Consider the following 26,596-nt stretch of genomic DNA (forward strand, 5'->3'; position numbering starts at 1 on the left):
AAGGGAATGAAACAGATGTGTTAACCCTTGCTTTTTTATTTTTAATACAGCATTTTTTTTAATCCTGCTCACACTGCCTGTACTCTTCCACCACAGAGGTAGTAGACATCCTCCACAAAAAGCCACAAGTGTCTGTTACCAGTTCTGTTGTACCACCGATTTTCTTTTATGTGGCACCACAAAAGGCATTGATGTCTATTTGCTCAGCATTTGCGCTGCCATAGTTTTTTATGGTGGCACAAATGAGACATCAGGCAACATCTGTTTCAATCTTCAGCATCCTGCTGCCGCCATGGTTGTTAATATGCATCCGAAGGATCCAAGGAAGAGGGCCACACCCTCTGCTAAAACGCAAAAACCCCTAAAGTTCATACCAATCTAACCATGGGGTAAAATTCCTTTCTAATCCCAAATGTGACACTAACTGGAGACCCTCTAACCCAGAGGCTCTAAATCTTGAGCTCTGGCTATTGCCGCCAAATGGTTTTGAGGAATTCAAAAAACCCTGATGCCTGTAGCAACGGGAAGGGAAAAAATTCTTCCTGGGCCCCATGTGGCAAACAACACACCCCAGAACATGGGAAAAACAAAAACACCCTGTTACCTGGGGACAGCAAGTATGACTCCATACATCACACTAACTGGACAGCCAGAACTTTTTTCTGTATCCCCCCCCTTAAACTTATCCCTGTTTTAATTTTCTTTTATAACTAAGCTGGTTATGGAGTTTTGGTTCATTCTCTTACTGTCTAGCATGGTCCTCTCCAATATTCACCTGCACTAGGCTGCAGAGCTCCTCTTGTTATGTCCTAATGATCCATGTGAGAAGGGGCTGGGGCCCCCTGAGCTTCCACTGTTGTTATTTACAGAGCACTATAGGCTCCTTTAGATCAGGGGTTGGCAATATTTTTGGGCAGAGTTCCAAAAACACTTGCAACCTCTACTTGAAAGATGTTGGCATGCCAGGGGAGAATGGTGGAAGAGCCGTGAGGGGCCTGATCCTTATTGTGGCAGTGCAGGGCCCCTTCACCACTGTCCACCCTGAGGTGCATGTGCCAAGAAAATGCCTTCACATGATGCATTCTGGTACATGTGCTGGCGATTGCTGACCCCTGTCCTAGATCATATTCATAGATTCCATGGTCAGAAGGGACCTCAGTGGGCCATCTAGTCCGACCCCCTGCCCCTGGTAGGCAAGAAAAGGGTCACCAAACCTGGGATCATGCCATCCCAGCCAGGTGCCTATCCAGTCTCCTCTTGAAGACCCCTAAGAATGGGGCGAGCACCACCTCCCTTGGAAGCCCAGTCCAGATCCTAGAAAACCTGACCGTGAAGAACTTTTTTCCAACGTCCAGTCTAAACCTACTCTCCAATAGCTTATGGCCATTGTTCTTTGTTATTCCGGGGGGTGCCCTGGTAAACAGATCATTGCCTACTTCATGTTGCTTTCCCCTTATGAATTTGTACGCCGCCACAAGGTCCCCTCTCAGCCTTCTCTTGGAGAGGCTGAAGAGGTTAAGGTCCCTTAGCCTTTCCTCGTAGGGCCTTCCTGCAGGCTTCCAGTCAGACGAGTGGCTCTTCTTTGGACCCTCTCCAGGTTGTCTGCATCCGGCTTGAACTGTGGTGTCCAGAACTGGACACAGTACTCCAGCTATCATGCCTAACAAAAGCTCATGCAACCTCTTTTTCAAAAGCTGCAAGGATAGAAATTCCATAACTTCCCTAGACAGTTTCTTCTACTATCTCACTGTTTTAACCATGAAGTTTTTCTTGATATCCGGTCTAAAAATACTTTGCTGCAACTTCCAAGCTACTGGTCCATGTCCTGTTCTCTGCAGAAAAAAGGTGTTCTCCCTCTTCTTTACAGCAGCCCTTCAGAAAATGTTTTAAATAATGCACAATTATTTCTGGATTTCTCACTTGGAGTTTCACTAACTTAGATTTCAGCATTTTTTCAGAATTTCCCCCTTCCATTTCATTAACTACCAGATATTTTTGCTATATTTTAGTACATACAAAATATCATTAAACATTTTCTTGGGAACAGGCGACTAAAGTCAGTCAGGTACTGTAGTCATACCTACCTATTAAGGTAAATGTTTTGCGAACACATACGGTGGACAAGTTCCGTTTTTCCCGCAAGTAATCAGCAATCTGACCAGACAAGATTATGCACACCCAACAGCCAAAATAAGGCAGTGCAGATAAAAGTCCATTCTGAAGAAAGAGATGAGATGACAGTAGTTAAAAACACTGAAATAAAATCCAATATTTTGAAAAAGCATTTGTATTCCTAGGTGATAACCAAAACTGAATCTTACTGAAAAAGGTCAAATGAGCCATGTGACTACCAATTCTTTTATGACAAAAAGCAATAGCTCTTTGATATTAAAGAAGGCAGGACATTACAAGGAATTTTTCCCCCCCAAACACAAATGTCACAATTAAGAAGCTTATGACTGCATGAATATCATCCTCTCTCTACTAAAAAGCTGACCAAGTTATTTGGTCCTAAGGGTTGGATCTAGGGTCTGGAGCTCCACCAGTTTAAAAAATGTTTTTGCAAATAACTATCATAGATAAGCCCGCAACTGTTTAAAGAGAAAAAGAAGGAAACCTCTCCAATATGTATATAGACAAAGCTCTCTTCAGGAAATTCTAAAAGTATTTATTGTTTTTAAATACAATGGGTTATCAGCTGGATTGCTGAAATAAAGTCAGAACTTTTACTGCTAAGTAAAGTTTTGGAAATGACAAACTACCTCCTTAGAGACAAAATTAAAACTAGGACAGAGCACATCATGTCACACTTGTCTAGTGAAGCATCTGGTGTTAGACATGACTACAGACAAGGTACTGCATTAGATTGTACTGAATCTGATCAGTATTGACTTTAAACATTCCTAAAATAAACGTATCAGTCAGTATTTTACAGTGTTTTCAATTTAAATTAACTGGAAAACTTTCATCAACTTTAAAACCAAAGAGGACTATGTTATCTGAGGCGACTTGTTTGATGTAGAAAGCCAGAAGTACTAGTGAACTCAAACATCTTACCTTCCCATTTAACTTTATAGCTAATTATCCAAAACCAAATTGTAATTTATAAAGGCTTTTGACCTAATCTTATACTGAAAGCAGATATTTAAATATCCACTGGATTGGGCTAGCTTTGTTAATGGCTAAGATGTATTTTATTTTATATTTGTACACTGGGTTACTAGATGTAAAATCTGGGAACAAGAGAAACTGCTGTATAACATTCAATTTCTAATTAGAGCTTACTAGAGTATTTGAACCAAACACAAATATCATTGCAAGACCTTTCTCCTAATCAACAGTAAAAAATGCTGCTCATTGATTTAGTCTTCTGCTTTCAAGTAATAAAAATATATAAAAATAGAAAAATCAAGTGCTAAAAGATGCACTCTTAACCCTATTTTTTAAAACACATTCCCTTTGCTGTAGGCTTTGGACTGACAGATTATATAGCAGTTACAGCACTGCAGTTTAAATGTTAATGTAATTTCCAACAGAAAATTAATGCAAGAGACTTTTTTTTCCAAATGTCATTCTCCTGATACTTCAAAAGCTACTAGTTCTTTAAAGGCCAGGGACATGGAAAAGATGAACTGTGTAACAGTATTGCTCTGAATATTAGCAAGCAGTGTTTTTTCAAAACTGCAGAATTAAAGGTTATAGTGGCAGATACCTCTGCCAGTTTATTCTGCCTGAGGAGGAGCACTTTAGAGTCCAACCAGGAAATCCAGACTCCTCAAATTCACAAATCTGGAAGGGGACTATGTTATGTTTTCCAAATCCTTATATAACTCTGAGCACTTTTTCTCTGGGTCTATGCCTACACCTATCTAGGTAAACTATTTTAGGTGGGATGTTGGTGCAAACTCTCTAACACACTAGAGAAGCTAGCATATTTTGCTGGCTAGGGCACTTGCCTTGGAAACTAGTTTGTTCTAGCTCAGCCAATGTGGCTATGGGTAAGCAACCATACCCATTTCCTTTTGTGCTACCTTTTGAAGTTCCAGGAAAGAATCTGGATTCAAAAAGTGAATTGCTTATTTGTAACTTTTAAAAAATCCTTGTCTAACCAAAGATGACAACAATCACACTTAATATCTCTAGATGCTACTATAATAAAGAACATATAATTTGGATTTTCTTTTCCATTCGTTCAACATCAACCAATCTTGCTGTATGGTGCATATAACGTTTTCCATATCTTACCAATGACCTTTAAACAAACACATTTCCTCTATCAAACACTCTTTGTGGCTAAATAATTTCAATGTTATATAATGTTCTGCGAAGTCCTACCTTATATAGATGGCAGGGTAGATATATACCTTACAGGCTAACTAAGAGATTATATTTTGTTGGCACTGGATTTATGACCCAGATACCTTGTTCCAGGGAGACCCAAAACCCTCAGACTGACCATGACTTCTTCATTTGATAACAGGCAAATGTTACTGATACACAGTAATAGCAGATGAGAATAATGCAGGCAAGGCAAACAGATTCTGCATCTACCAGTCCTTGAGCTGTCATTAGAGGGAAGGTACATCTGGCCAGCATGCCAGATCTCAGTTCACCCTGAGGTTCTCTTTTCAATGTCAGATGTCAGCAGCTGGGAGGCTGGAGGCCGAGGCCGCCCCTGCCCTCCCCCCAGTGGGGTGGGTGAGATGGGCTGGTAGTATGCCCTTTGTCCATAGTGGCCTTGGGTTCCCCTCTTGAGGACCCTTTGCTGCTCTGAAATCCCTCCTTTTATATTCTCTCTCCCCACCCCCACGCTCCCAATGACTATTCAATTCCTGGGCATCACGGAACAGTTTCCCCTGTGGTCACCATACTGTCCACGTTCTACCCTGTCAGGATATTTCATTGTTTCACAAACCATCACATGCACATATCCTAACTTGGTTGTTTACCAGGCTTCCTAATTTGGTCTGTTCCCCAAAGCCAGAAATCCAAGGGCCCTGCAGTTGGGCACCGTGACCTGGCGCCAATGCAGCAGAGTCCCTTATCTCCGTTACAGAACAGTGTAGTACATGTCTTCAATTTCTCAGCCTGTGTCAAACACAGTAGGCTTTGAAGGAAACTTTGTCACAAACAGGCTTTTAGAAATCAATTAACCCTTGTCATTGCTCTGGACCATTGTTTTAATGCAGTATCTACTTAACCTACAAGCCAATTCCAAAAGGCAAACCTCTAAATACCATTTTCTAGCCATATATAAGCACAAGCTTTTGTGAACTTGAGTTTATTTTGTCAGATGCTCCCTGAACTGCACTATATTTTTGTATTTTAGTCCAATATATTCTACAAGAATAAACTCTATTTAACCACTGAACTTGAGGGAGAAGAAAGAAGAAGATCCTTCTATGATCAGGTCACAAAAATCATTGGATGCAGTGGATGTAGTCTTTCTGGACTTCAGGAAGGCCTTTGACACTGTCTCCCACCCCATTCTCATTAAAAAGCTAGGCGACTATGGCATTAATGACTACACAGTCAGATGGGTCGCAAATTAGCTGAAGGGCTGGACCCAGAGAGTGGTAGTGGACGGGTCATATTCGACCAGGAGGGATGTGGGCAGTGGAGTCCCCCAGGGCTTGGTCCTCAGGCCTGTACTGTTCAATTTCTTTATTAGCGATTTGGACAAGGGGGTCAAAAACACCCTGTTCAAATCTGCTGACGACACCAAGATTTGGGGTGAGGTGGGCACACTAGAAGGGAGGGACAGGATACAACTGGACCTGGACAGGTTACAGGGGTGGGCGAATGAAAATAGGATGGGATTCAATACTGACAAGTGCAGGGTACTGCATTTGGGCAGTAAGAACCAGCAGCATACCTATAGGCTGGGGAACTCCCTTCTCGTCATCACAGTGACAAAAAGGGATCCTGGAGTCATTATTGATTCCAAAATGAACATGGGCCACCAATGTGAGGATGCAGTCAGTAAGGCTAACTGCACCTTATCATGCATCCACAGATGCATTGTGAGCAGGGCCAAGGAGGTGATCCTCCCCCTCTATGCAACACTAGTTAGGCCACAGTTGTAGTACTGCATCCAGTTCTGGGTGGCGCACTTTAGGAGGGATGTGGCCAGCATTGAGAGGGTCCAGAGGAGGGCCACTCGCATGATCCAGGGACAGCAGGGCAGACCTTACGAGGAGAGGCTACGGGACCTGAACCTGTTCAGGCTTCACAAGAGGAGGCTGAGAGGGGACCTGGTGGCCATCTATAAAAACTTACAGGGGGACCAGCGGGGAATGGGAGAGACTCTGTTCCCCTGAGCACCTCCCGGAGTAACAAGGAATAACGGCCATAAGTTGTTTGAGAGTAGATTCAGGCTGGACATTAGAAGGCAGTACTTCACAGTCAGGGTGGCTAGGATCTGGAACCAACTTCCAAGGGAAGTGGTGCTGGCTCCTACCTTGGGGGTCTTTAAGAGGAGGCTTAATAATTACCTAGCTGGGGTCACATGAGCCCAGTATTGACTCCTGCCCAGGGCAGGGGGGGGGGGTCAGACTTGATGACCTATTTAGGTGCTTTCTGACCCTACATTTATGAATCTATAAGGAAATAAGTACACTAAAAGAAATGCATAAACATTCAGAAACAAATGTTTCCTTCCACTTAATCTTCCACTTACAGTAATCTTAGGTGGTGCCTGTAACAATAATAAGTTAACAATTCAAACAAGATTTGTTAGTTGATGTCAACCTTATGAGCAGACATTACAATGTTAACAAAGATGCATACCTCCAGGAACATAACTGCTAACTAGCACTACACTATTTTAGAATTTTGCTTTCTTATGTCCCTTTAAAATTCACACCACTTCCAGAACATAGATTTTCACTTCCTTCCTCTGCCTGGACTGAAACATTAGGAGTTCTAATTCCTTACTTCCTTGTTTCATTGTACTCTTCCTTTCTTCCTCTTTCCTCCACCCCCTTTTTTGATTGGTAGCAGCTTTCTGGAATAAGGAGGGGAAAAAAGTAAAGAAAAAACAAGCAGGGCATGGGGAGTGAAGCATAAAGTCGTTGGTTTATAGGTTTTCTACAATGGACCAAAGGCAAACTGGATGCACAGGGGATAGACACTTGCTAGGCTCATTTGACTTGATAAGTCAGAGATAATCAAGAAGCAAGACCAAGATTCCTGACAGAGTTGCCCATTTTAATTACTTTGCTTCTCTGCACAACGCAGAAGAAAACCGAACCTGTATAGGAAATGGTTTGGATTATCTTAATTTCATCTCACCTCCTGCACATCAAACCTCAGAATCTCCTTCATATATGTAGGTAACAGTGTGAGAAGAGTGTAAAAAGTCCAGTTATAAGAAAAATGTGCCACAACAATAGCCCAGAGTGGAATGGACTTCAGCATAGGTTCCCATGGCACAGACTTCTGAGTAGAAAGCTAAAGAATAGAAAGGGAGAGTGGGAGAATAAATCAGGAAAACTCATACGGGCATTTATGGTCACTGGTCATTTTAGATTCTGAAAAGCATATTCAAGATCAATCTGAATCATTAGATGTATTAATTATAAATATCAGCAATTAACACAATGAAAAAAAAGCAAGTCAAATGGAAAGTCACAAGTATATTATACGATAGTATATTATAGTCATTCTCTCTAACATCAAAATTAATTCCTTTCCATTCAAAAAACCCAGCATAACTGAAACCTTTCTGAAGCTAATTATAAAACAATTATTTATCTCAATTGTTTTAAACAGATGTATAGACAAAACCCCTGTTTATTTTACTGCATTGAATCCTTATTTAGTCTACTGCACTGAAGATGCACTAATATATATAGCACAAGAAAAAATTCTGCTCTAGTCCAGTGGTACTCAAACTTTTTATCTGGCAGGCCTGATGGGTAGTGCCCAGTCAGTTCATGGGATGAATCTGGCCGGTGGTCCCAATCCAGTATCCAGGACATTTGTAGCAGGGCCCCATCCAGCCATGATGAAGTTGGGGGGTTGGAAGCCCAGCCCCACAGGGGGAAGGGGTGTGGATCAGCCCCGATCTAGCCATGGGGAAGTGGGCAAGGACCCAGCCCCAATCCAGCCATGGAAGTGGGGGTGAGGGAAGAGGGAGGCAGGGTAGGGACCAGCCCCAATCCAGGCATGGGGGTAGGGTAGGCCCCAATCCAGCCATTGCAACTCCCTCTTCATAACTCTGCCAATTAGGAATTAAACTCCTCCCCGAAACAAAATGTGTACTGAAACTTTTCTGCTTTGTGATCTTAAGACAGGGGCACAAAATTATTTTGGCTGGAGGGCTACTTAACAAGTTTTGGCGAGCTGTTAGGGGCTGCATGGGTAGCTCTGCCCCTGGAAGTCCCAGCCCCTAGCCCCCGATCTTTGTTACCAGAAGTCCCTCCCCCCACTCATTCCCCAAATACTCCTTTTGGGAGGGGGTGGGCTACCATCTTAGAACCAGAAAAAAAAACCCCACAGTAAAAGTCAAACACTGACTATAACATATTTTAATGTTATTACAAAAAATATTTTTATCATGATTTGTGTTTACATTGTGTATATAGAGGTGATTACATAATAATTAAAAATAAAGCCTTATGTGTGTGTGTGGGGAGGGGGCATAGGGTATGTTGGGGTATATATGTATATGTCGGTGAGGGTTGTGGGGGCAGGGTGTAGGGTGTGAGGGAAGGTGGGGGGTGATGGGACCCCCCCACACATGGTGTGCAGGCCCCACTGCCAACAGCAACAGCAGGCAGGGTAGGGGGCAGGATAGGGTGTTCCTGTCTAGCAGGGCACAGCTCTGGCCAGTGCTGTGTGTGGGGGCTGCACATGGTGCATACCTGTAGGTCCCATACTTGTGCCGGGAAATGTCTGTGCTGGGTGCTGCAGGGAACAGAGCTCCCTCTACTCCCAGTCCACAGACCTGCACAGCAGGGGGCAGGAAAGGCAGCCAGCACCAGTGTAGGGCTTCCCCTGCTATGTGTGTAGAAGCTGCAGGCATGTGGCATGGAGCAGAGCTGCTGGGCAGGCTGTGCTCCTTTCCTATATGCAACGCTGGCCAGAGCTGCACTCTGCTGGGCACCAGTGCCGGCACCTGGCATGGGCACCTTGAGTCCCTAACCTGCTGCTGCTGCTGGCAGTAGGGGCTGCGCGTCTTGTGGAGGAGTGTGAGGGGTCCCCACACCCCCTACCTACACCCAGCCCAACTCACCCCCTGGGTGTGGGCTCTGTGCTGCTCTCTTTGCTTCCACCCTGCAGCAGCTCCACCGCCCCCACCTGGGCCCCACCCCCACCGCTTCCCTACCTGCTGGGCCCCACCCCCACCGCTTCCCTACCTGCTGCCCACAAAACTGGAAGCCAGGGAAGCCAAGCATGTTCCCATAGGGGCAGCTGCAGCAGGGGCAGCAGCAGCCCCACCTGGAAGCTGCTGCTGGCTGGGCAGGGCCCTTCCACTCACGAGGGTGGGAGAGAGGCACAGTAGAGTATGTTGAGGGGGTGTACACATGGGCTGGGCAGGGTGCAATTCGTTTTGGAGGGGGCAGGGGGGAAGGGTGCCGTGGGCTGAATGACAGTGCCTGGCATGCCACATCTGGCCCACGGGCCATATTTTACATGTCTGTCTTAAGAGCATCATACTTTTAATGTCTCAGTTCTGGTAGATTCATGTTCTGAAATTAGCACATCTGAACACACATAAATCATTGATAAGTAATTTAACATAATATGGTAATAGACTAAAGGATGGCCTTTAAAAAGAAAAGACAGAAAGACAGAAAGAAAGGCCAAGCTCTGCTATTTCCTATCTCAGTACAATGAGCAAAAAATGAGAACTCATTTACCTGAATGCAGGTTTCAAAAAAGGAGAGTATTTTTGACAACTGTGGTATCTTTTGTGCAAACTTAAGACACACAAAATAATCAGTTTTTGCAGTGCATTTCCCCTATTGCTCTCCGTGAACTACCCTAGCTGCCAGCGTTCAGGCAGAAAGTTGGCTGAAAAACAACTCTTTATCAGAATACCCAGAATCTGTGTCATGCAGATAAGTATTTCCAATAGGATCAGAGGACTGGAATGGACCTCATGGGGTCATCTAGTCCATCCTCCTGCTTATAGTAAGATACATACTTTGTCATACTGCATTAGAGTTGTGCAGGTATTTTAAAAAATGTAAATAGATGTACCTTATTGAAGAATACATTCACTCATTTTGAATAATGATGGTTTCTTATTGATTTATGTGTTCAGCGTTTTCATATATCTTGTTTCATTTTGACAAATGAAACTAGCCATTCTTCAAATTAAGCATGTATTTAGGTTTCAGTGATCTGTTTGGCCTTTTCATCAGTAGTTTCTTTTCTTATTTAAATTTAAAAAACCCTACAAAGTTACATACCTGATCTTTAAGGGAGGAAAGAATATATTCCCTTTCAGTGTGTGAGATTCTTCTGTGAGTTTGAGGTGTGTCACTAACCAACCATATCCAGAAGAAGAACCATAATATACCAAGTGCACCTTATATTGAGGAAAAAACAAAACACGCACACTAAATAATACCTTAACTGAGCAGGTAAAGACAGTTTGGACATTTAGAACAAGAATACAGATAACAGCCTGGCCTAGAAGGACATTTAAACAGCCGCATTTACACAGAAAAATATTAAATTTGTTACTATAAATTACTATATTCAAGTTACTTTTCAGATAGTCTTGTAATTAGAGTAATCTTATTCCACAGATTAAAGTCATTAGTTTAATTTCACACTTCACACTAAAAAAAAAAAATAAGTCTGATGTTTCCTTATATTGGCTGAGCTGAGAAAAATGTGATTAATAACAGTCTTTTGCACAACTGACAGACAAATTTGGTCATTGAATGCATAACTTACATGGACTCCCACAGCAATTTACCTCATATTGAAAGCAGCAATTTGGCTAAGTAATAAAGCAACAGGGCTAGCACTTAATTTTTTTGGAATTCTGTTTAAAAAATTAAAGTGTTTAGCAGATCTGAAGCAAAAGATTTCCTATTTCCTGTGGCTGCTTTTCCTCTCTATTTTCTGATGCATTACTATTTTTCTGAGCAGCATAAAGAATCCCCCAAAATTTCCAGGACTGAAAAAATATCATAGAGCATTAGTTGCAGGGCACAAAAAGCACACTCCTTGCAATCTTCAGACAAAAAATGTTATTGAAAAGCACAATGAATACATCACTAAATAAATACGTTTGAAATTAAAAAACACAAATACTTACCGAATATATAGAATACATAAACCCAATTCATGTAGTAGCAAATTAAACCAGACAATGGAAGAGAGACAACTGTTCCGAGCTGTGCACCTAGAAGGAAGACAGTTAATTTTTAAAGTTTGCCAATATATATAAGTGGCACACTGATTAACTGGGGAAAACACACAGTGGTTGGAATTACAAGCAGGATTTTAAGATAACTGCATTGTTTCATTGTACAGAAGCATACAAATAATTTTACCCCACTATACAGCTGCCACCTCAGCTACAATAAATAAAATGAGATGCAGTTGCTTTGACAGACTGATAAATGAAGTTGCAAAAACCCATTGCACCCCAAAATACCAGTGAAAGTAGGTAAGAAACAAACATGAATTTTTGATGCATTACTTAATTAATAAATTAGTGATCTCTGTGTAAAAATGGGGGTGGTAACTGCAGATTAAATAGTGGCATTCTAAAAAAGGTGACAGTACGTCTGTTTCTGATTTAGTTTTTGGGAAACATCTACTGACTCTTTTTGCTCAGCATTTATTGTTCTTTACTCCTGTCAGCCCTACAGAAGCAGCAAAACAACAATCACAGGAAATGTATCTTATTTCTATTGTCTACTAAGTAGCTCCCAACTGCAGGTCCAATTGATGCTACCAGTTATTTATGGGAAAATCCTATAACTTCAATGGAAGTAGGTAGGGAACGGAAAGATCTGACACACATGGTATCTATAACATGAGAAATATCCCTAGATAACAGTCCCCAAGGAAGAAAGAACTACTGTCCACTTTCTGATCTAAAAATGTAGTTTGAAGGGGTGACTGTTAAGAAAAAAATACACAACTATATCACTTTTCATAGATTTCATAGACATTAGGGCTGGAAGGGACCTTGGAAGATCGAGTCCAGCCCCCAGCCTGAAGGGCAGGAAGTCAGCTGGGGTCATAGGATCCCAGCAAGATAAGCATCCAATTTACTCTTGAAGGTGTTCAATGTAGGTGCTTGAACCACCTCCAATGGCAGGCTATTCCAGACCTCAGGGACTCGGACAGTAAAGAAATTCTTCCTTATGTCCAGCCTGAAACGGTCTTGCAGTAATTTATAACCGTTCGACCTCATCATCCCTTGGGGCACTCTGGTGAACAAACGTTCCCCCAGAAACTGGTGGTCACCCTTGATAAACTTATAGGTGGCCATCAGATCACCCCTGAGCCTGCGCTCTTCCAGGCTAAAGAGCCCCATGGCTCTCAGCCTGTTGTCGTATGGTCTGTTTGCCTGACCTCTGATCATGAGCGTGGCTCTTCTCTGGACTCTCTCAGGCTTCTCCACATCCTTTTTGAATTGTGGAGCCCAAAACTGGACGCAGTACTGCAGCTGTGGCCTCACCAAGGCCAAGTACAAGGGGAGAAAGACGTCCCAGGATTTGCCTGAGAAGCATCCATGGATGCAAGCCAGAGTTTTGGTCGCTTTACTAGCCGCAGCATCACATTGCAGGCTCATGTTCATCTTGTGGTCAATGATGACCCCCAAGTCTCTTTCTTCTGTAGTGCTAGCCAGTGGAGCACTGCCGAGCTTATAAGGATGCTGCAGGTTTTTCCTCCCAAGGTGGAGAAAGTTGCATTTTTCAGTGTTAAACACCATCAGGTTCTCGTCCGCCTATTTGCTGAGCCTGTCCAGGTCAGCCTGGATCACCCTCCTGCCTTCTGGTGTGGATGCTTTGCCACAAAGTTTGGTGTCATCAGTGATCTTGGCCACTCTGCTTCTGACTCCAATGTCCACATCATTAATGAAGATGTTGAACAATATGGGTCCAAGGACAGAGCCTTGGGGGACCCCACTGGTCACAGGGCACCATGATGATTGACTTCTGTCAATTACCACCCTCTGGGTCCGACCACGGAGCCAATTTCCCAGCCACCGGATCATGGTGGACCCAAGGTCCCAGTTGGCCAGTTTTGCCAAGAGATGATCGTGGGATACCAGATCAAAGGCTTTTTTGAAGTCAAGATACATGACATCAATCTCTTCTCCCTTATCCAGGTGATAGGTCACCTGGTCGTAGAAGGTAATGAGATTGGTCAAGCAAGACCTGCCAGCATGGGTTTGTTGTGGGTTATCCTTTAGGATGTTGGCATCAGCCAGTCCATTAAGGATGGCCTCTTTAATAAACTTTTCTAAGACCTTCCCCGGGATAGAAGTCAGGCTGATGGGCCTATAGTTAGCTGGATCCACTTTCCTCCCTTTCTTGAAGATTGGCCTTCTTCCAGTCATCAGGCACTACACCAGAGTACCAGAAAGCCTTGCTTGTGAAGCGTTAAAACAGAGTTAACATTTTTATATCACCAACCCAACAAACACTATTCTGCATTGTTATGCTGGTCACAAGGATATAAGTACAGCCTGAACAAAATTTAAAAATCCCTAAAAGCTACCCTAACCTTGAGCTGACCCTAACATTTCAATACAGCAAAAGCCGTGTTATCTGGCACCTTACAAACCGGCATGCTCTATTAAACGGCATGCCAGTTGACACTGCAAAAGTGAAACTGCAAATGCCCACTGTGGCACTTCTGATTTTGTTGAGCCCCCACAGCCCGGGGCAAAGCAGCCTGTCCCCAGTGTGCCCGGGGCCCCCCACCCTGTTTCCCAGCACACTGATGCGGCGGGAGGGGTGGTGGCCCAAACAGGCAAAAACACCTGTTCAGGCCTCTCAGGTAACTGGTATATTTGGTTATCTGGCACCCCCCATTCCCCATGGGTGCCGGATAATAAGGCTTTTGCTATATTGTGATGTCATACAATATATTCCATGCATAAAATTCTGGAACAAATTTATATACCTCCCTTTCCCTGCTCCAAACCCCCCCCCCCCAATCAATAATAATGGTTTCTGTCATAGGGAAAGCTTTCCCTTTTATTACTTTTAGCTGAATTTAGCTAGAAGATTCAGAGAATACTTTATTGGAAGATGAAAAAGTAGGAAATTAGGGGCGCACCGATAAAGATTTTCGTGGCTGATACCGATAGCCAATGATTAACCAACCATATCGGCTGAAGCCGATCCAATAACCGATAACTTAGTAATAGTGCAAGGTATTTTAAACTCCTTAACTACATAAATAAACTTTTTTTTTGTTTGTGTGTGCATGTTATAAATGCAAAACAAGCCTCCTCCTTGCTCCAGCTCCTGATGAGGAAGGTGGTGACCACCCTATTCTCATGAATGTCTCCCCCTTGCCCGTGGCTCCTACCCGCAGCCTTACTTCCCACGCACCCCATGCTACTGTCCTGGGTGGGCAGGGTGGATCCTTGTGTGGACAGCAGTGCTGGGTGCATTTAAAGCCCCAGAGCACATTATCTCAGTGCTGGTGGACCCTGTGCAGCCGAGGTCCCATGGCTCCCGGGTAGAAGCCTCATTTGCAAAGCCACCCAGCAGAGGGAATGTTCCTTACGCAGCACCTTACCCTGGACTACACTTGCCAGGGTGCTCCAAGCACATGCCCGTATTTATTGGCTGCAACGATCAAACAAAGCTGACGATGTCATTTTTCCTTTTATCAGTGATAGCCAACCGATATATCGGTGCACCCCTACAGGAGAGCATGTTTTCTTCCTTGACATGAATAAAATACAGTAAAAAGGATGAGATCCACTTGAAGGACATGGGCAAGACTTTCAAAAGGTATTTTGGCTCCAAAAATGCAGATAAGTTAGGTTCCCGATTCTAATTACTTTCAATAAGATTCAGCAGCTAACTTATTTAGAATCCCAGTACATGACCTTCTGAATCTTTAAAATGCTAGTATTATTAATAACCATCTTCGCATATCCCTCCATTCACTAACTATAGCTAATTACTCATGTTAGTTTTAAATGCACTTTTTAAAAATAATTATTTCCTTATGCATTTTTGTGCATTTTTTAAAGTAAATTCCAACTCTGATCAAGTACAGCTTTACCTAAACCAGAAAAAAAATGCATCATTCTCCATTTTCTAACACAATAAAAATGGAAAATAATCAAAATATATGTTGAGCTATTCGTTCAAAAAAGTATTTATAGTACTTTCTTCTGATGAGTAAAATTGTGACAAATTTACCCTGAAGGCTGAATCTGATTGCAAATCAACATGTTTTATATTGCAATATAAAACAATAGAAACAATATTTTTCTTTAAGAAATGTTTTTTCTTAAAAAAAGAGTGTCAAAATAAGTTTCAAATAGAATATTTAAAATCAATAATTTCATGCTTCCCAACTTGAACCCCAATTAAAATTAGTGATATAAATCCCTTTGATTTAAATCAATCCTCCCTACTAACGGATCAAACATTTCTAATCCAGTTATCGGCGTGGGAATTCCATGTCTCTCACCTGCATATGAAATACTAAGGAGCTTGCTGCGTTCTAGTGGGGGAGCCCAAGATGACCACATGGCATGCATAGCGGGGAATGTAACTCCCTATAAAACAAATATTTTATTCCATTAAATTCCACAGCAATTCTAAATTTTTTTTCTAACCTGCGTGTAACAAAACAGCAAGGCGACCTATTAAATCACTTGCATTTAACAAAAAGCTCTTTGACACAAATGTGCATAGTACATGGGCAATTAAACAGAATTAGCTTTCTGGCTTATTTTCAACTCTGTAGTTGAATGAGTCTCGACTGTTTTTGCTAACTAGGGGAAGAGCACCCAGTACTGTGCTACTCTAATTTGGATTAAGTGTTAATACAAGACATTTTCAGGCAAGGAGTTCCATTCCTCACCCTAAGTATTAAAAGGCCAAACCAAAAGCAAAACAAACAAACCCTTAACCTTGAGGTTGAGCACCAAAACCAGAAGTTAAATTAAGCAGCTAATACTGCCCTGGAGACCAACCAACCTGATAGAAGTCTGCAGAAGTCTTTTTTTTTTTTTTTTTTTTTTAAGTTACCTCTGACAATGACCTCACAGACCACAGTTACCATTGAGGGCAACACTGATAATTTCTTAAATATATATTCCACATTTTAGGAAAAAAAAAAAAATTAAGAGAGAATGAGATTACCTCTCCCAGCCCTTCCAAGGCTCTGACTGCTATGAGGTATCCAACTCCCAAATCTGCTGCTAAGGGGGTGAACAAGGTGAACAGAGAGGTACCAAAGATACCAAACCCCAGCAAATACTTCCCTCCAATTTTGCTTGCAAGATATCCACCTGGAATCTGAGTAATGATGTAGCCGTAGAAAAAGGAACCGAGGATCCATCCTTGAGTATCTGAATCCCAAGAATATTTTTTCCCCTAAATGAAGGGGAAAAAGTGTATGAACTAGCAACTTCATCAAATTATTCTATTTTACATAAATAATGTAATTAAACCTTGGTACTCTGAGGTTCTCAATGAATTTTCACTGCCTCATCCTACTCCAGAATCAAATGTGTGATTACAGCTTTCATAGACTTACTAGAGCTAACCTGTGCCAGTGCATCATGGGATACAAGATCCACCCAGGATCTCAGGCATCTAAGCACAAGCTAAACTTCTTGCTGCTGCACTCACTCTGATCTCAGTACTGAGGCTAGTGAAACCTACTTCTGGTATGTCTACACATACTGTGTTTGTACAGACAGAGTAGCAAGAAGGAGAATTTACTTTTACAAGAGAAGATGGGAAAACAGAATGATAAAAGCAATGGAGGCAGGCCAAAGAGTCCAGAGATGACAAAACCACTGACAGCTACTGAAATGAACACAGAGGTAGTGATTTTGGAGAGAGAGAGAGAGAGAAATCTGGGATCACCATTAATTATTTATGAGCATCTAAATGTATGGCAGGAAATTCAGCACAATGAGAACGTCCACATTTGTGTAAGGAAAAACCTAATTCTAAATTCAGGCATGATGCAGCAAGTGAGTCCAGTATGAAAGCTACTGAAAAATGAAACAGCATGCAAATTATGATAAGAAATAGTAACAATCAGAAAATATTCATAAGTCCTTGAAGTATTTATTTTTTAAATCAACCATATGATTTCTCAGGCAATGTGAGAGTTTCTAGGGAGAGCCTAAATAAAATGAGCAAGCTTAGGAAACTGGTGTTACAGGCACAAGGAAAGAACAGAAATATGAATACTGAGGCAGGAAAAAAAATTGAAGGAAAAAGGTTAATTCTTTAACAACACATTAGAGCAGGCAATTTCAAAGGTTAATGGGAAGGGAAGAAGAGAATGAATAAAAGAAGGACTGGTATTAGGAGAAAAAGATCACAAGATGACTAGTAGCTAAAAACGTAATGAAATATTCCTTTAATTGAAATAAAATTTACACACAAGTCAAAACTATGTGAAAAACAGACAGTTTAATTGGTGAAAATGCTGTTTTTAATTGCTCTGACGAAGGCAGAACAGGAACAGTTCAATTAACACACAAAAAAACAGGAGTGAGTCATATTAAAATTACAAGGTCAGGTCAGCCAATCTGCAAAACAAAGCATAGAAAGGACATAATACAGCCTGTCCCTTAGCACAATACAGATGAATAGCTGATTTAGATGAACATCCTACAGCTTTAAGAAAATCAACCTGTGTTCTGAAAAGATGTGCTAATAAAACAGGAAGCTGTTCCATGCTAGCAAGCTGTTTAAATGTGAAACTTTAATCCTAATCACTGCATCCCTTTAGAAAGAGTTTAAAACCATCACATATTTTACAGAAATTCATTTGAAATCTTACCGTTGTGTTACGAGGCACATTTAGGGTGGAGGAATGTTCTGGACACACGCTGGAAGTTGTATTTTTTGTTAAACTTGTGTTGGGTTCTACCATGTCTACCAGAGCAACGCTTAGATTCACACGTAACGCATAGAGAAGGAAGAATCCAAAAAAGGCCAGTATTGCTAAATTGTAGCGAGCTGAGCAACATGCAGGCACTGAAATAAGATTTAAAAAAAAGTTAACAACTTTTATTTTTTAAAGTATTTTTAGTCAGTACAAATTCAGAAAAAAACAAACAAGTTAACTTTTTTTATTCTGTAAAAGTATATTTTAGCTCAATCTTTTTGACAGGCATGCCACAAATTAGCTCTGTACACTCCCCAAGGGCCACTCTGATCCCCTTCCTCTGCCTGATCTGCTACTCTGATGTTCGCTCCCTACTCGCATGCCCCACACAGAGCCTGCTCATGTCATAGGTTGGCTACTTCTGTTTTAGCAATTTTATTTACCAGGTGGAGGTTGAGGTCAAGACAATTTATCTAGTCACTTTCTCACTTAAAGTAACTACCATTCATAAATAGGAGTTGTGTGTTCCAAGTCCCCATGGAAAGGGCCAAACTCAAATGAGAAATATAGTGCATGTTTTTTAGAAAAAATATTCAGCAATTGAATTTCAAAAGACCTCTTGAAGCCATTGTAGCATGACTATTCAGAATTAAAACTTCATAAGGCACATGGAAAGTATGAAATAACTTATGAAAATGTTTGTGATTTTAAATTATTCATAAATTCATGTTGTAAACTAGACATTGTGGGGTTCCCAAGATTTTTAACTGTATTAAACTGAGCCTCATATCTTTAAGACACTTTGGGCTCTGGCTTGCAAGTCATCAGCAGTATGGAATTTGTAGATGGAACATAAGTTTGTAGTTCTATTGATGATAAATATACCAGTCAGGAAAGTACAGGACTGTCATGAATGAAGAACAGCATAAACCAGGGGTGTCAAACACATGGCCCGTGGGCCGGATCTGGTCTGTAGAACTGTTCTGTCTGGCCAGCTGAGTCAGCTGGTTACCGGAAGCTGGGGGGCATGGCCAGTGCAACATGACATTCTGCAAATTTCAGGATCCCTGGACCCAGATGGACACTGCTATTGGTGGCAGGAGGGTGAGTGAGGGCTGTGCAGATACAGTACTTGCTTGCCCCAATGCTGCCTGATTCCCCTCTCATATCCCCCTGCTGTATGATCCCTGACCCTTGCCACTGCCCACTGGATGCCCACTGCCAGCCCTGGACTTGGACCCACTGCAGCTGCTGCTGGCTCCACAGATCTGGCCTGGGAGGAGCTCCCATTGTTCAAATCTGGCCCAAGGTGAGTTTGACACCCCTGTATGAACTATTTTTATGCATCAATAAATGGAGCAGATCTGACCCCTGGAGCAGATTCAACTTTTTGTTCACAGCTGGGAAAAAAACCCCCAGCTAGCAGTACTGAAGGAACTGGCAGAGGAGATGTCAGGGCCCTTGGCAATTCATTAAGTTGTAGGAGATGGGTGAGGTGGAGGATGGGAAAATGACCAACAGTATCCCCTTTCAAACAGGTAAAAAGGAGGACCCAGAGAACTACAGACCAATTAGCTTCATCTCAATGCCCAGGAAGCTATTGAAGCATACCCTAAGTAAGTCCATATGCAAGCATCTGGAGGAGAAAAAGCTGACCACAAGCAGCCAGCATGGATTTACTAAGAACAAATTGTGTCAAACAAACTTGAAGGGCTTCTTTGACAAAGTAACTACCTTGGGTTGATAAGGGGAATGCATCTGGACTTCAGCAAGGCCCACATGACCTTTTAATAAACACATTGGAGAAATGTGGGCTAGACAAAACCACCATAAGGTGGAAAGACAACTGGTTCAATGGCTTTTAAAAAACAAAAGTATACATGCCTGCCATAACCATGGTCAGTAGACCAGAATTGTCATGTGGAGGGAAGAGGGAGAGGGAGGAACCGTAAAACATAAAAAAAACTCAAACCAACAAACCATTGGTGGCTACATTTTCGAAACACCATATGGAGACATAACGGTAACAGTGGGAAAAAGGAACATCAAACCTGCTTACTCAAAAGCCATAATTATGGTAGCAAATGACTCAAATTTTAAAGTGGATGAGATACAAGGAGACGGCTCTTCAGATATTCCATAGTACGTGACTCTGGGGATGCAGGTGAGCCATGTCTGGCACAGAACACACACATTAAAGAAGTCTGAATAAGACAGTAACAGGGAAATACTGCTCCTCTGTGAAAGGAGATGAACAGTTGCCTGACAGTTAAAGACAGACATTTAAGGCAATTCAAAAGCTATGAAAATTATGCTGAATTTGCAAATGAATGTTGGAGAGGTAGGTTTCCATTGTTAAAGAAATGCTGACGCTAAAGGAATTTTTTACAAGCAGGTCACGTAAAAAAAAAAGAAGGGCCAGCCTGGCAATCACTCCAAGATACTATACAAGCATATGCAACACTCTCTCTCTCTCTCTCTCACTCACACACACACAAAACTAAAGGTCCCTCTTCTAGAGAAATCTTGTTTTTAATAGTATTTCAAGGAGTCACATATCATTTTAAACTGAGATCAAGTAGCACAGCTAGGATTTACTGGGTATTTATTTTTTGGAACAAAAATACCTTAAACAATGTGCCACTAAAAGCAGAAGTGTTACTGTACAAAACTTGTGGAGCAATTTTATGATCCAACTAGTTGCGCTGGAGGCAACGGATCCTTAACGACAACAGATCACAAATTTCCAAAGAACAAGTACAATTATGATTAAATCTGCTTAATAACTGTAATGAATCTGTACTCACTGAGAAAAAGCAATCCCCAGTAGTGGAAGCTTAAATATCATACCTATATGATTTAAAACCCCATTAGAAATGCAGGTTATTGGAACATTTCTGACTCTTCACTTGGAAATTGTGTCTGAAAAATGAATGTGTTTTACAACAATCTGTAAAATTTAAATGATGGAAATTAATAAATGCCACTGCTCCAGATATTATTTTTTGGAAGTAAACTGTTTTCCACATAATCTTCTGATCAGCCAGTCAAAGCACAGTAAGGTGGAGACTTACCAAAAACATACTTCACTCATCTCACTTTTTAAAATGGTTCCCATCAGCAAAGGACACATATACTAATAAAGAAACACATCACATGTATAAAAAAAAAGGTCCACTTCAGGGTCCAAAGCAACCAAATGTGAGATTCAATTCCTTACCTTGAACACAGCTCTCAGTTCCTATTTCCAAGGCTGCTTTCAAAGACATGGTTTATACTCTTTCAGTTACTGTTAATTTTTACATGTGAAGCCTATCCTAGAAGTTCTGCAGTTTAAGGAAGCTGCCCTCCTATTTTATTTAATCTTGTGGGCGAGGTAAACTACTCCAAGTAGAGCATGACGTATTGTGCAAGCTTAAAAATTTATGCTTACCAACTGACAACAGGCAGGAATGGCTTAAATTGTACCCATTTCAGTCTTTTGTCTCCAGCATATATTTGTGATTATCCATAATATCTGTCATTACTGAAGTTATCCAGTCCATAAATAGACTTTTTTGCTACATAAGCCATAACCTTAAAATCTTATTTTTCTAGCTACAGTTTGTGTTCAGGAATCATGTAGTCGAGACTTATACTCCTTTTAGTATCATCAGTAATTCCTAAAATAGAGGGCAGGGCAGGGCAGGGCAGGGCAGCACCTTAAAGACATAACTTTTTCAGAGATGCATAAGCTTTCCTAGACAATAGCCTGCTTAGTCCTAAGACAATACTTGTCTTTTTCTCCTATATGTAATCCTCACCTCTTCTTCCACGCTCTTTGCCCCCTATATCTGTAACAGCTACTTATTTTCCTTCAAATTCCTTCTGTAGGCTTGCTCCTTCCACAAAGCCAAAAAGATGACAAACTAGGATTACACATTTGTCTCCACTGACAAACGCACACAATACTACAGACCAGTGGTGTTCAGCCTTTTTCCCTGGCCAGCCAGGTGGACAGTGCCTGGCCCAACTGCTGGCTGGCTGGTGGTTCCAATCCAGCCCCTGGGGTCGGTGCAGCAGCCACCATTTGGCCCCATGGGGAGGGGATGGGGGAGCTTCACTTGGCCCTGTGGTGTGGAGGTAGAAGGGACCTTGACCTAGCCATGCAGGGGGAGGGGAGGAAAGGGGGTGTGGCTTGGGCCCAACCTGGCCCCTAAGGGAAAGGGGAGCATGGCTCAGCCTCCTGGGGAGTGGGGAGCAGAGTGTGGTCTGGCCCCAGCCTGGCTCTGCAGGGGGAAGCAGGTGTGACCTGGCTCGGCATTGAGAATATGGTAAGGGGGAGGCTGGCTGTATTAATGGCCACTGCTCCCTCCACCATCAAATTTCTGGACTTATTTAGAGCCAGGCAGGCTGGAGGTTGAGCACCCTGCTTTAGACCAGTGGTGCCTAACCTTCTTGCCCAATGGGCCAGATAGGCAGTGCCAGGTACATCTGCATGCCAGACCTGGTAAGCGGGCTTGATCTGGCACATGGTGGGGGCATGGCAGGGGCCCAAGGTAGCAACAAAGGGATGCACAGCCCAACCCTAATCCATCTGCTGCAATGAGGAGGGACAAAATGCAACCTGGCCCCAATCCAGATGCACGGGAGGTAGGGGAGCAGCCCAGCCTCAATCCGGACATGCAGGGAGGTAGGCAGGATGGAGTGGCCCCAATCGGAAGGTGTGCGAAGCTGGAGCATCCCAGCCCTGATCCAGATGTGTGGGGTAAGGGAGGGATGGGGAGCAGCCTGGCCTGATCCAGATGGGGAGGAGGCAGACCCAGCCTTGATCCCACTGCATGGAGACAGCCTGGGCAAGGTTGGATCCTACCTCATGGAGCTTCCACCGCTCCCCCACTGTCAAATTTTCCAAGCCAGGGGGTTCCCTGTGGGCCAGATGCCACAATTCTGCAGGCTGCATTTGGGTTATAGACCAGAGGCTGAGCACCCTTGTTTTAGCCCTACCAACAAGTGACAGAAAAAATACAGACAGTATTCCCAGTCACAGCCGCTTCTCCCCAAGCCCATGCACTTGCTCCCTAAGCAGCCTGCATGCAAAGCAACGGTCCACAACCTTTTTTAGACTCAGGCGCCCCTTGTTAGCCTCCAGGCAACAAATACCAGCTCTTTGGTTTCCTCTGGTTTCCTGGACTGCGGAAAAGCACAGCAGCGAGCCTCCCGCAGCGCGGCACGGACAGACCCCGGCCCCGCAGAGCCTTCCGGCCCTGCCCCTGCCCTGCCCTCACAGGCATCCCGCAACCCACCCCTCAGGAGCGCAATAAATGTCGCCTGGCCGCACGGGCAAGGCAGTCGTCCCGCCCTAAAAGCCAAGCAGCCCCCAGGTTAGTGCTTGGACACGTTAACTGCAGAGCTGGTTTGCAGCCGGCTTGAACGTGACCGTGTGGTGGGGCTGAGACCAGAGGGCAGCACCACCCCGTGCTCCATGGCAACGCCGCCCCCCTCCCGGGCGGCACGGGGCCCTGCAGCCGCGGGAGGGGAGCGCTGAGCCGGACCCGCCGCCCCCTCCTCACCCGCGTCGGGCTGGGTCTCGTTCAGCAGCGGAGTGCGGTCCGCGCCTTCCTCGGACTCCAGGTAGTCGTCGCCGACGCCAGTGCCCGGGGTGCGCATGGCACCCAGGCTGAGCCCACCCGTCGCCACCGCGAAGTGGACCCGAGTGGCGGCCAGGGCTCTGCGGCCCCGGCTCAGCCCCGCCGGGCAGGGGCAGTGGTAGTCACGCGACTGCCCACGGCCGGGCGGAAGTGGCTTCAGCGCGGCTAAGTGTTGGTGCGGCCACCATCTTGGGTGCTGGCACCAGCCTGCGAACTCCGCCTCCGAGTCGAGAGGAGCCCCCTCGCCCCGCCCTGCCTCGCCTGCGGGGAGCTTGCGCGCATGCGCGCTGGCGGCAGGCTCTCGGCAGCAGGTGCTGGGTGGGGCCGTGTTAGTACCAGGAGCGGGGGGGTCAAGGAGCTGCCCTCTGGGCAAAGAAGCTATGTAAGTGTCCCTAAACAAGGCTTTGGTGTTAGCTGGTTGCAGCCCATTTCATCCTGCTGAGCTCGGTGCCCTCCAGGAGGAGGGAGAGTGATGAGTGAGTCTGAAGGCAGGGTAGAGGTGTACCTTATAGATTTTTTTTTTTTAAGGAAAAATGTTTGTGTTTCAAGCTAAATCAGCCAAATCAATTCCAAATTCGTGGCTGATTCAGTAAATCTAGTGAGAGGCAGTCAGCTCTCTCAGTCTGAAGTCAGGCTATAATTCTTCCCTTCAGGCACACACAATGTATATGTTTTAGGGTAAAATGTCTGAATGCACTAAGGAAGATAGTTGCACCTGATACCTTGCCCATCGGTTGAGAAACGTTCTTGACACCTCCCTCTGCTCTGTCACCCATGACAATTCTCCAGTATCCACCATGGACATCTTGCACAAAAAATATAGTATATTATACCTCCCTGGTTTTTGTTTGCTTACTTAACCCATTCTTGAGAATGGGTTTCTGAAGATAACCAATTCTTGAATGGGTTTTGATTTGATTTAGTAATAAAAGTAACTTGTCAGCCTACACCTCCTCCTGTCCCAGAAATACTATCAGAAACATCAGCTAGGGAAAAAAGCTACCACTTAGCTAGTCTCACCTCTACCCTTGACTGTGCTTCTGCAGTGAGAGGCTTGATGGTTTGTCTCAAGGATCTGTTTGGAGTCTGTTTTGTCTCACTTTTTTTTTCAAATTAGTGCTTTGGTCTCTGAATTCCATCTATTTGCATCTCTGTTTAATTATGACTCATAGTAGATACAGCTGGATGTTAAGAGTTTCATCAGCTGAGTCCTTATCACAGTTTTATACATAGATTTTAAATGATTGGCTTGATTCTCATGCTCATGGGCCTGAGTGCAAATTAGAGTCAAGCTCCACATGCATTAAAACTAATATATGTATGGCTGGGAAGGCAAAATTTAAAACTAAATGTCTTTATTGTACAGATAAAAGAAGATCAGTTTGGGAGGTTCCATTTTCACATTTAAATGTTATATTTATTCACTGTTGCTCCCTAGGAAGGGGACCGTTTTACCTGAGTAAAGGCTCTTGGATTGGGCCCTATAATATATTTACCTGAATCTAAGATGATCCAGAATTTAAGATGACTTCCCAATAAATTAATTCCTATACATGGAGAAACTATAAATTTGTTATAATTTTTCAGGTAAAAATCTGATTATTGGGGAACGTAACAGGGAGTTACACCCCTGATACTGGGAGGGGGAACATGAGACAGGACCACAGGGCTAGGTTGCTTTAAAGCAAGAACTTTTAGAGCCAGAAGGGGTGACGGCAAGCTGTGGACCTTCTCTTTCGGGGAGCAACATGGGGGGCCTCCTGGGAGGGCCTGAACAGAGGAGGTCAGGTGACCATAAAGGGGAGAGGGCCCAAGGCCATAAAAACAGATCCTTGACTGCTAGCAGTGGGGAAGAGGTCTGGTAGGGAAGCTAGGAGGGATGGAAGAAACCACCCTGGAAGTTGGCTGGACCCTGGATATACAGGGAGTGACCTTGAAGATGAAGAGATCAGTGCAGCGGTGAGCATCCTGAGTTTTTCTTTTTATTTTGGGCCTGGTGTGCTGAAGTTTATGTTTGGGGACTTTGATGGCTCAGGGGGTAGGGCAGTCTGAAAAAAAGACCTCCCTGTTGTTAACCACCAGTGGTATGAATGTAGCTATAAGGGGCTGTGTGGAGACTGCATAGCACACAGCTGACACAAGGGCCTCTGCTATAATTGACCCACAGTGGGTTGGGAGTGCTGGCTTCAGGGCCTGGGACCTGCTGGGGCAGTAGAAGCTGAGATCCTGCAGGTCTAGCCCAGAGGTAGACTCACTTCCTTGTAGGGCTGAAGGTTCAGGGTTCAAGATCTAGCAGTGTCACAAGTACGACTAGTGACCTGGACCAAGGGAAACCTTGCATGCAGCACAGCAGAGGGCCTTGGAAGTTAGGGTGGCCACTAATGCATCCCCAGAATAAAGGATATCCCCTTGGTAAAGAGCAGGACCACTGGCCCCCTTAGCTAATCAGTGGTGAGGGATGGGGCCACTGAGCCCCTTGGCCAATCAGCAGCAAGGGGCAGGGCTTCCATGAAAAGACTGCTATTTGGGCCATGAACCCCACGCTAATGAATGCATGGTGCCCTGTGAAACAAGGAAGAACAAGTTATGGGATCATCAGTAAGTTTGTGAGCCTCTGCAGTTCAGCCAGCAGGTAGCCTGCCTTGTTCCCCCTGCATTGTGGTTTCATATATCCCACAGCTCTGCCATTCTCTCCGGACTGTCCAGCCTTGAGAAAACGTGGCATACCAGGTGTGATGATCAAGCACCCCCTCCCCCGCTGGGATATGGTCTGACTCCAGCCCAGCTCCACACTTTGGAGCCAGGGGCATATACTGCACAGAGACCTCACCTCTCCCCATCAGCTTTAAGTACAGACACTGGGCACCTGTGCCACATTCTGGTCAGAGCTGGGCTGAGTGAGTGGGGTTGGTGGGCACTGGATGCCTGTGGCA

The 26,596-nt window shown here is 43.8% G+C and overlaps 1 protein-coding gene across 6 annotated transcripts in view; it reads right to left on the reverse strand.

Moving 5' to 3' along the window:
• SLC17A5 (solute carrier family 17 member 5) overlaps positions 1-23,796 on the reverse strand; it is a 38,125-nt gene extending 14,329 nt beyond the window's left edge. Inside the window, exons 1-9 of one of the 6 annotated variants that reach the window (XM_059731210.1) lie at positions 23,586-23,796; positions 17,986-18,182; positions 16,472-16,556; positions 16,323-16,378; positions 15,646-15,733; positions 11,282-11,368; positions 10,422-10,540; positions 7,294-7,452; positions 2,085-2,217 (exon numbers count right to left, since the gene is read on the reverse strand). In XM_059731210.1, coding sequence (XP_059587193.1) covers positions 2,085-2,217; positions 7,294-7,452; positions 10,422-10,540; positions 11,282-11,368; positions 15,646-15,733; positions 16,323-16,378; positions 16,472-16,556; positions 17,986-18,182; positions 23,586-23,682 — 1,021 coding nt within the window. In that variant the 5' untranslated portion in view covers positions 23,683-23,796. Of the gene's footprint in view, positions 1-2,084; positions 2,218-7,293; positions 7,453-10,421; positions 10,541-11,281; positions 11,369-15,645; positions 15,734-16,322; positions 16,557-17,985; positions 18,183-20,092; positions 20,520-21,253; positions 21,767-21,836; positions 21,915-23,585 lie in introns of those variants that run through there. The other 5 variants (XM_059731201.1, XM_019496867.2, XM_006269751.4 and 2 more) reach the window with 5 other exon arrangements.
• Between the last annotated feature and the right edge of the window lie 2,800 nt (positions 23,797-26,596).

Source organism: Alligator mississippiensis, chromosome 1 (genome assembly GCF_030867095.1).
Source record: "Alligator mississippiensis isolate rAllMis1 chromosome 1, rAllMis1, whole genome shotgun sequence".
Classification (NCBI taxonomy): domain Eukaryota; kingdom Metazoa; phylum Chordata; order Crocodylia; family Alligatoridae; genus Alligator; species Alligator mississippiensis.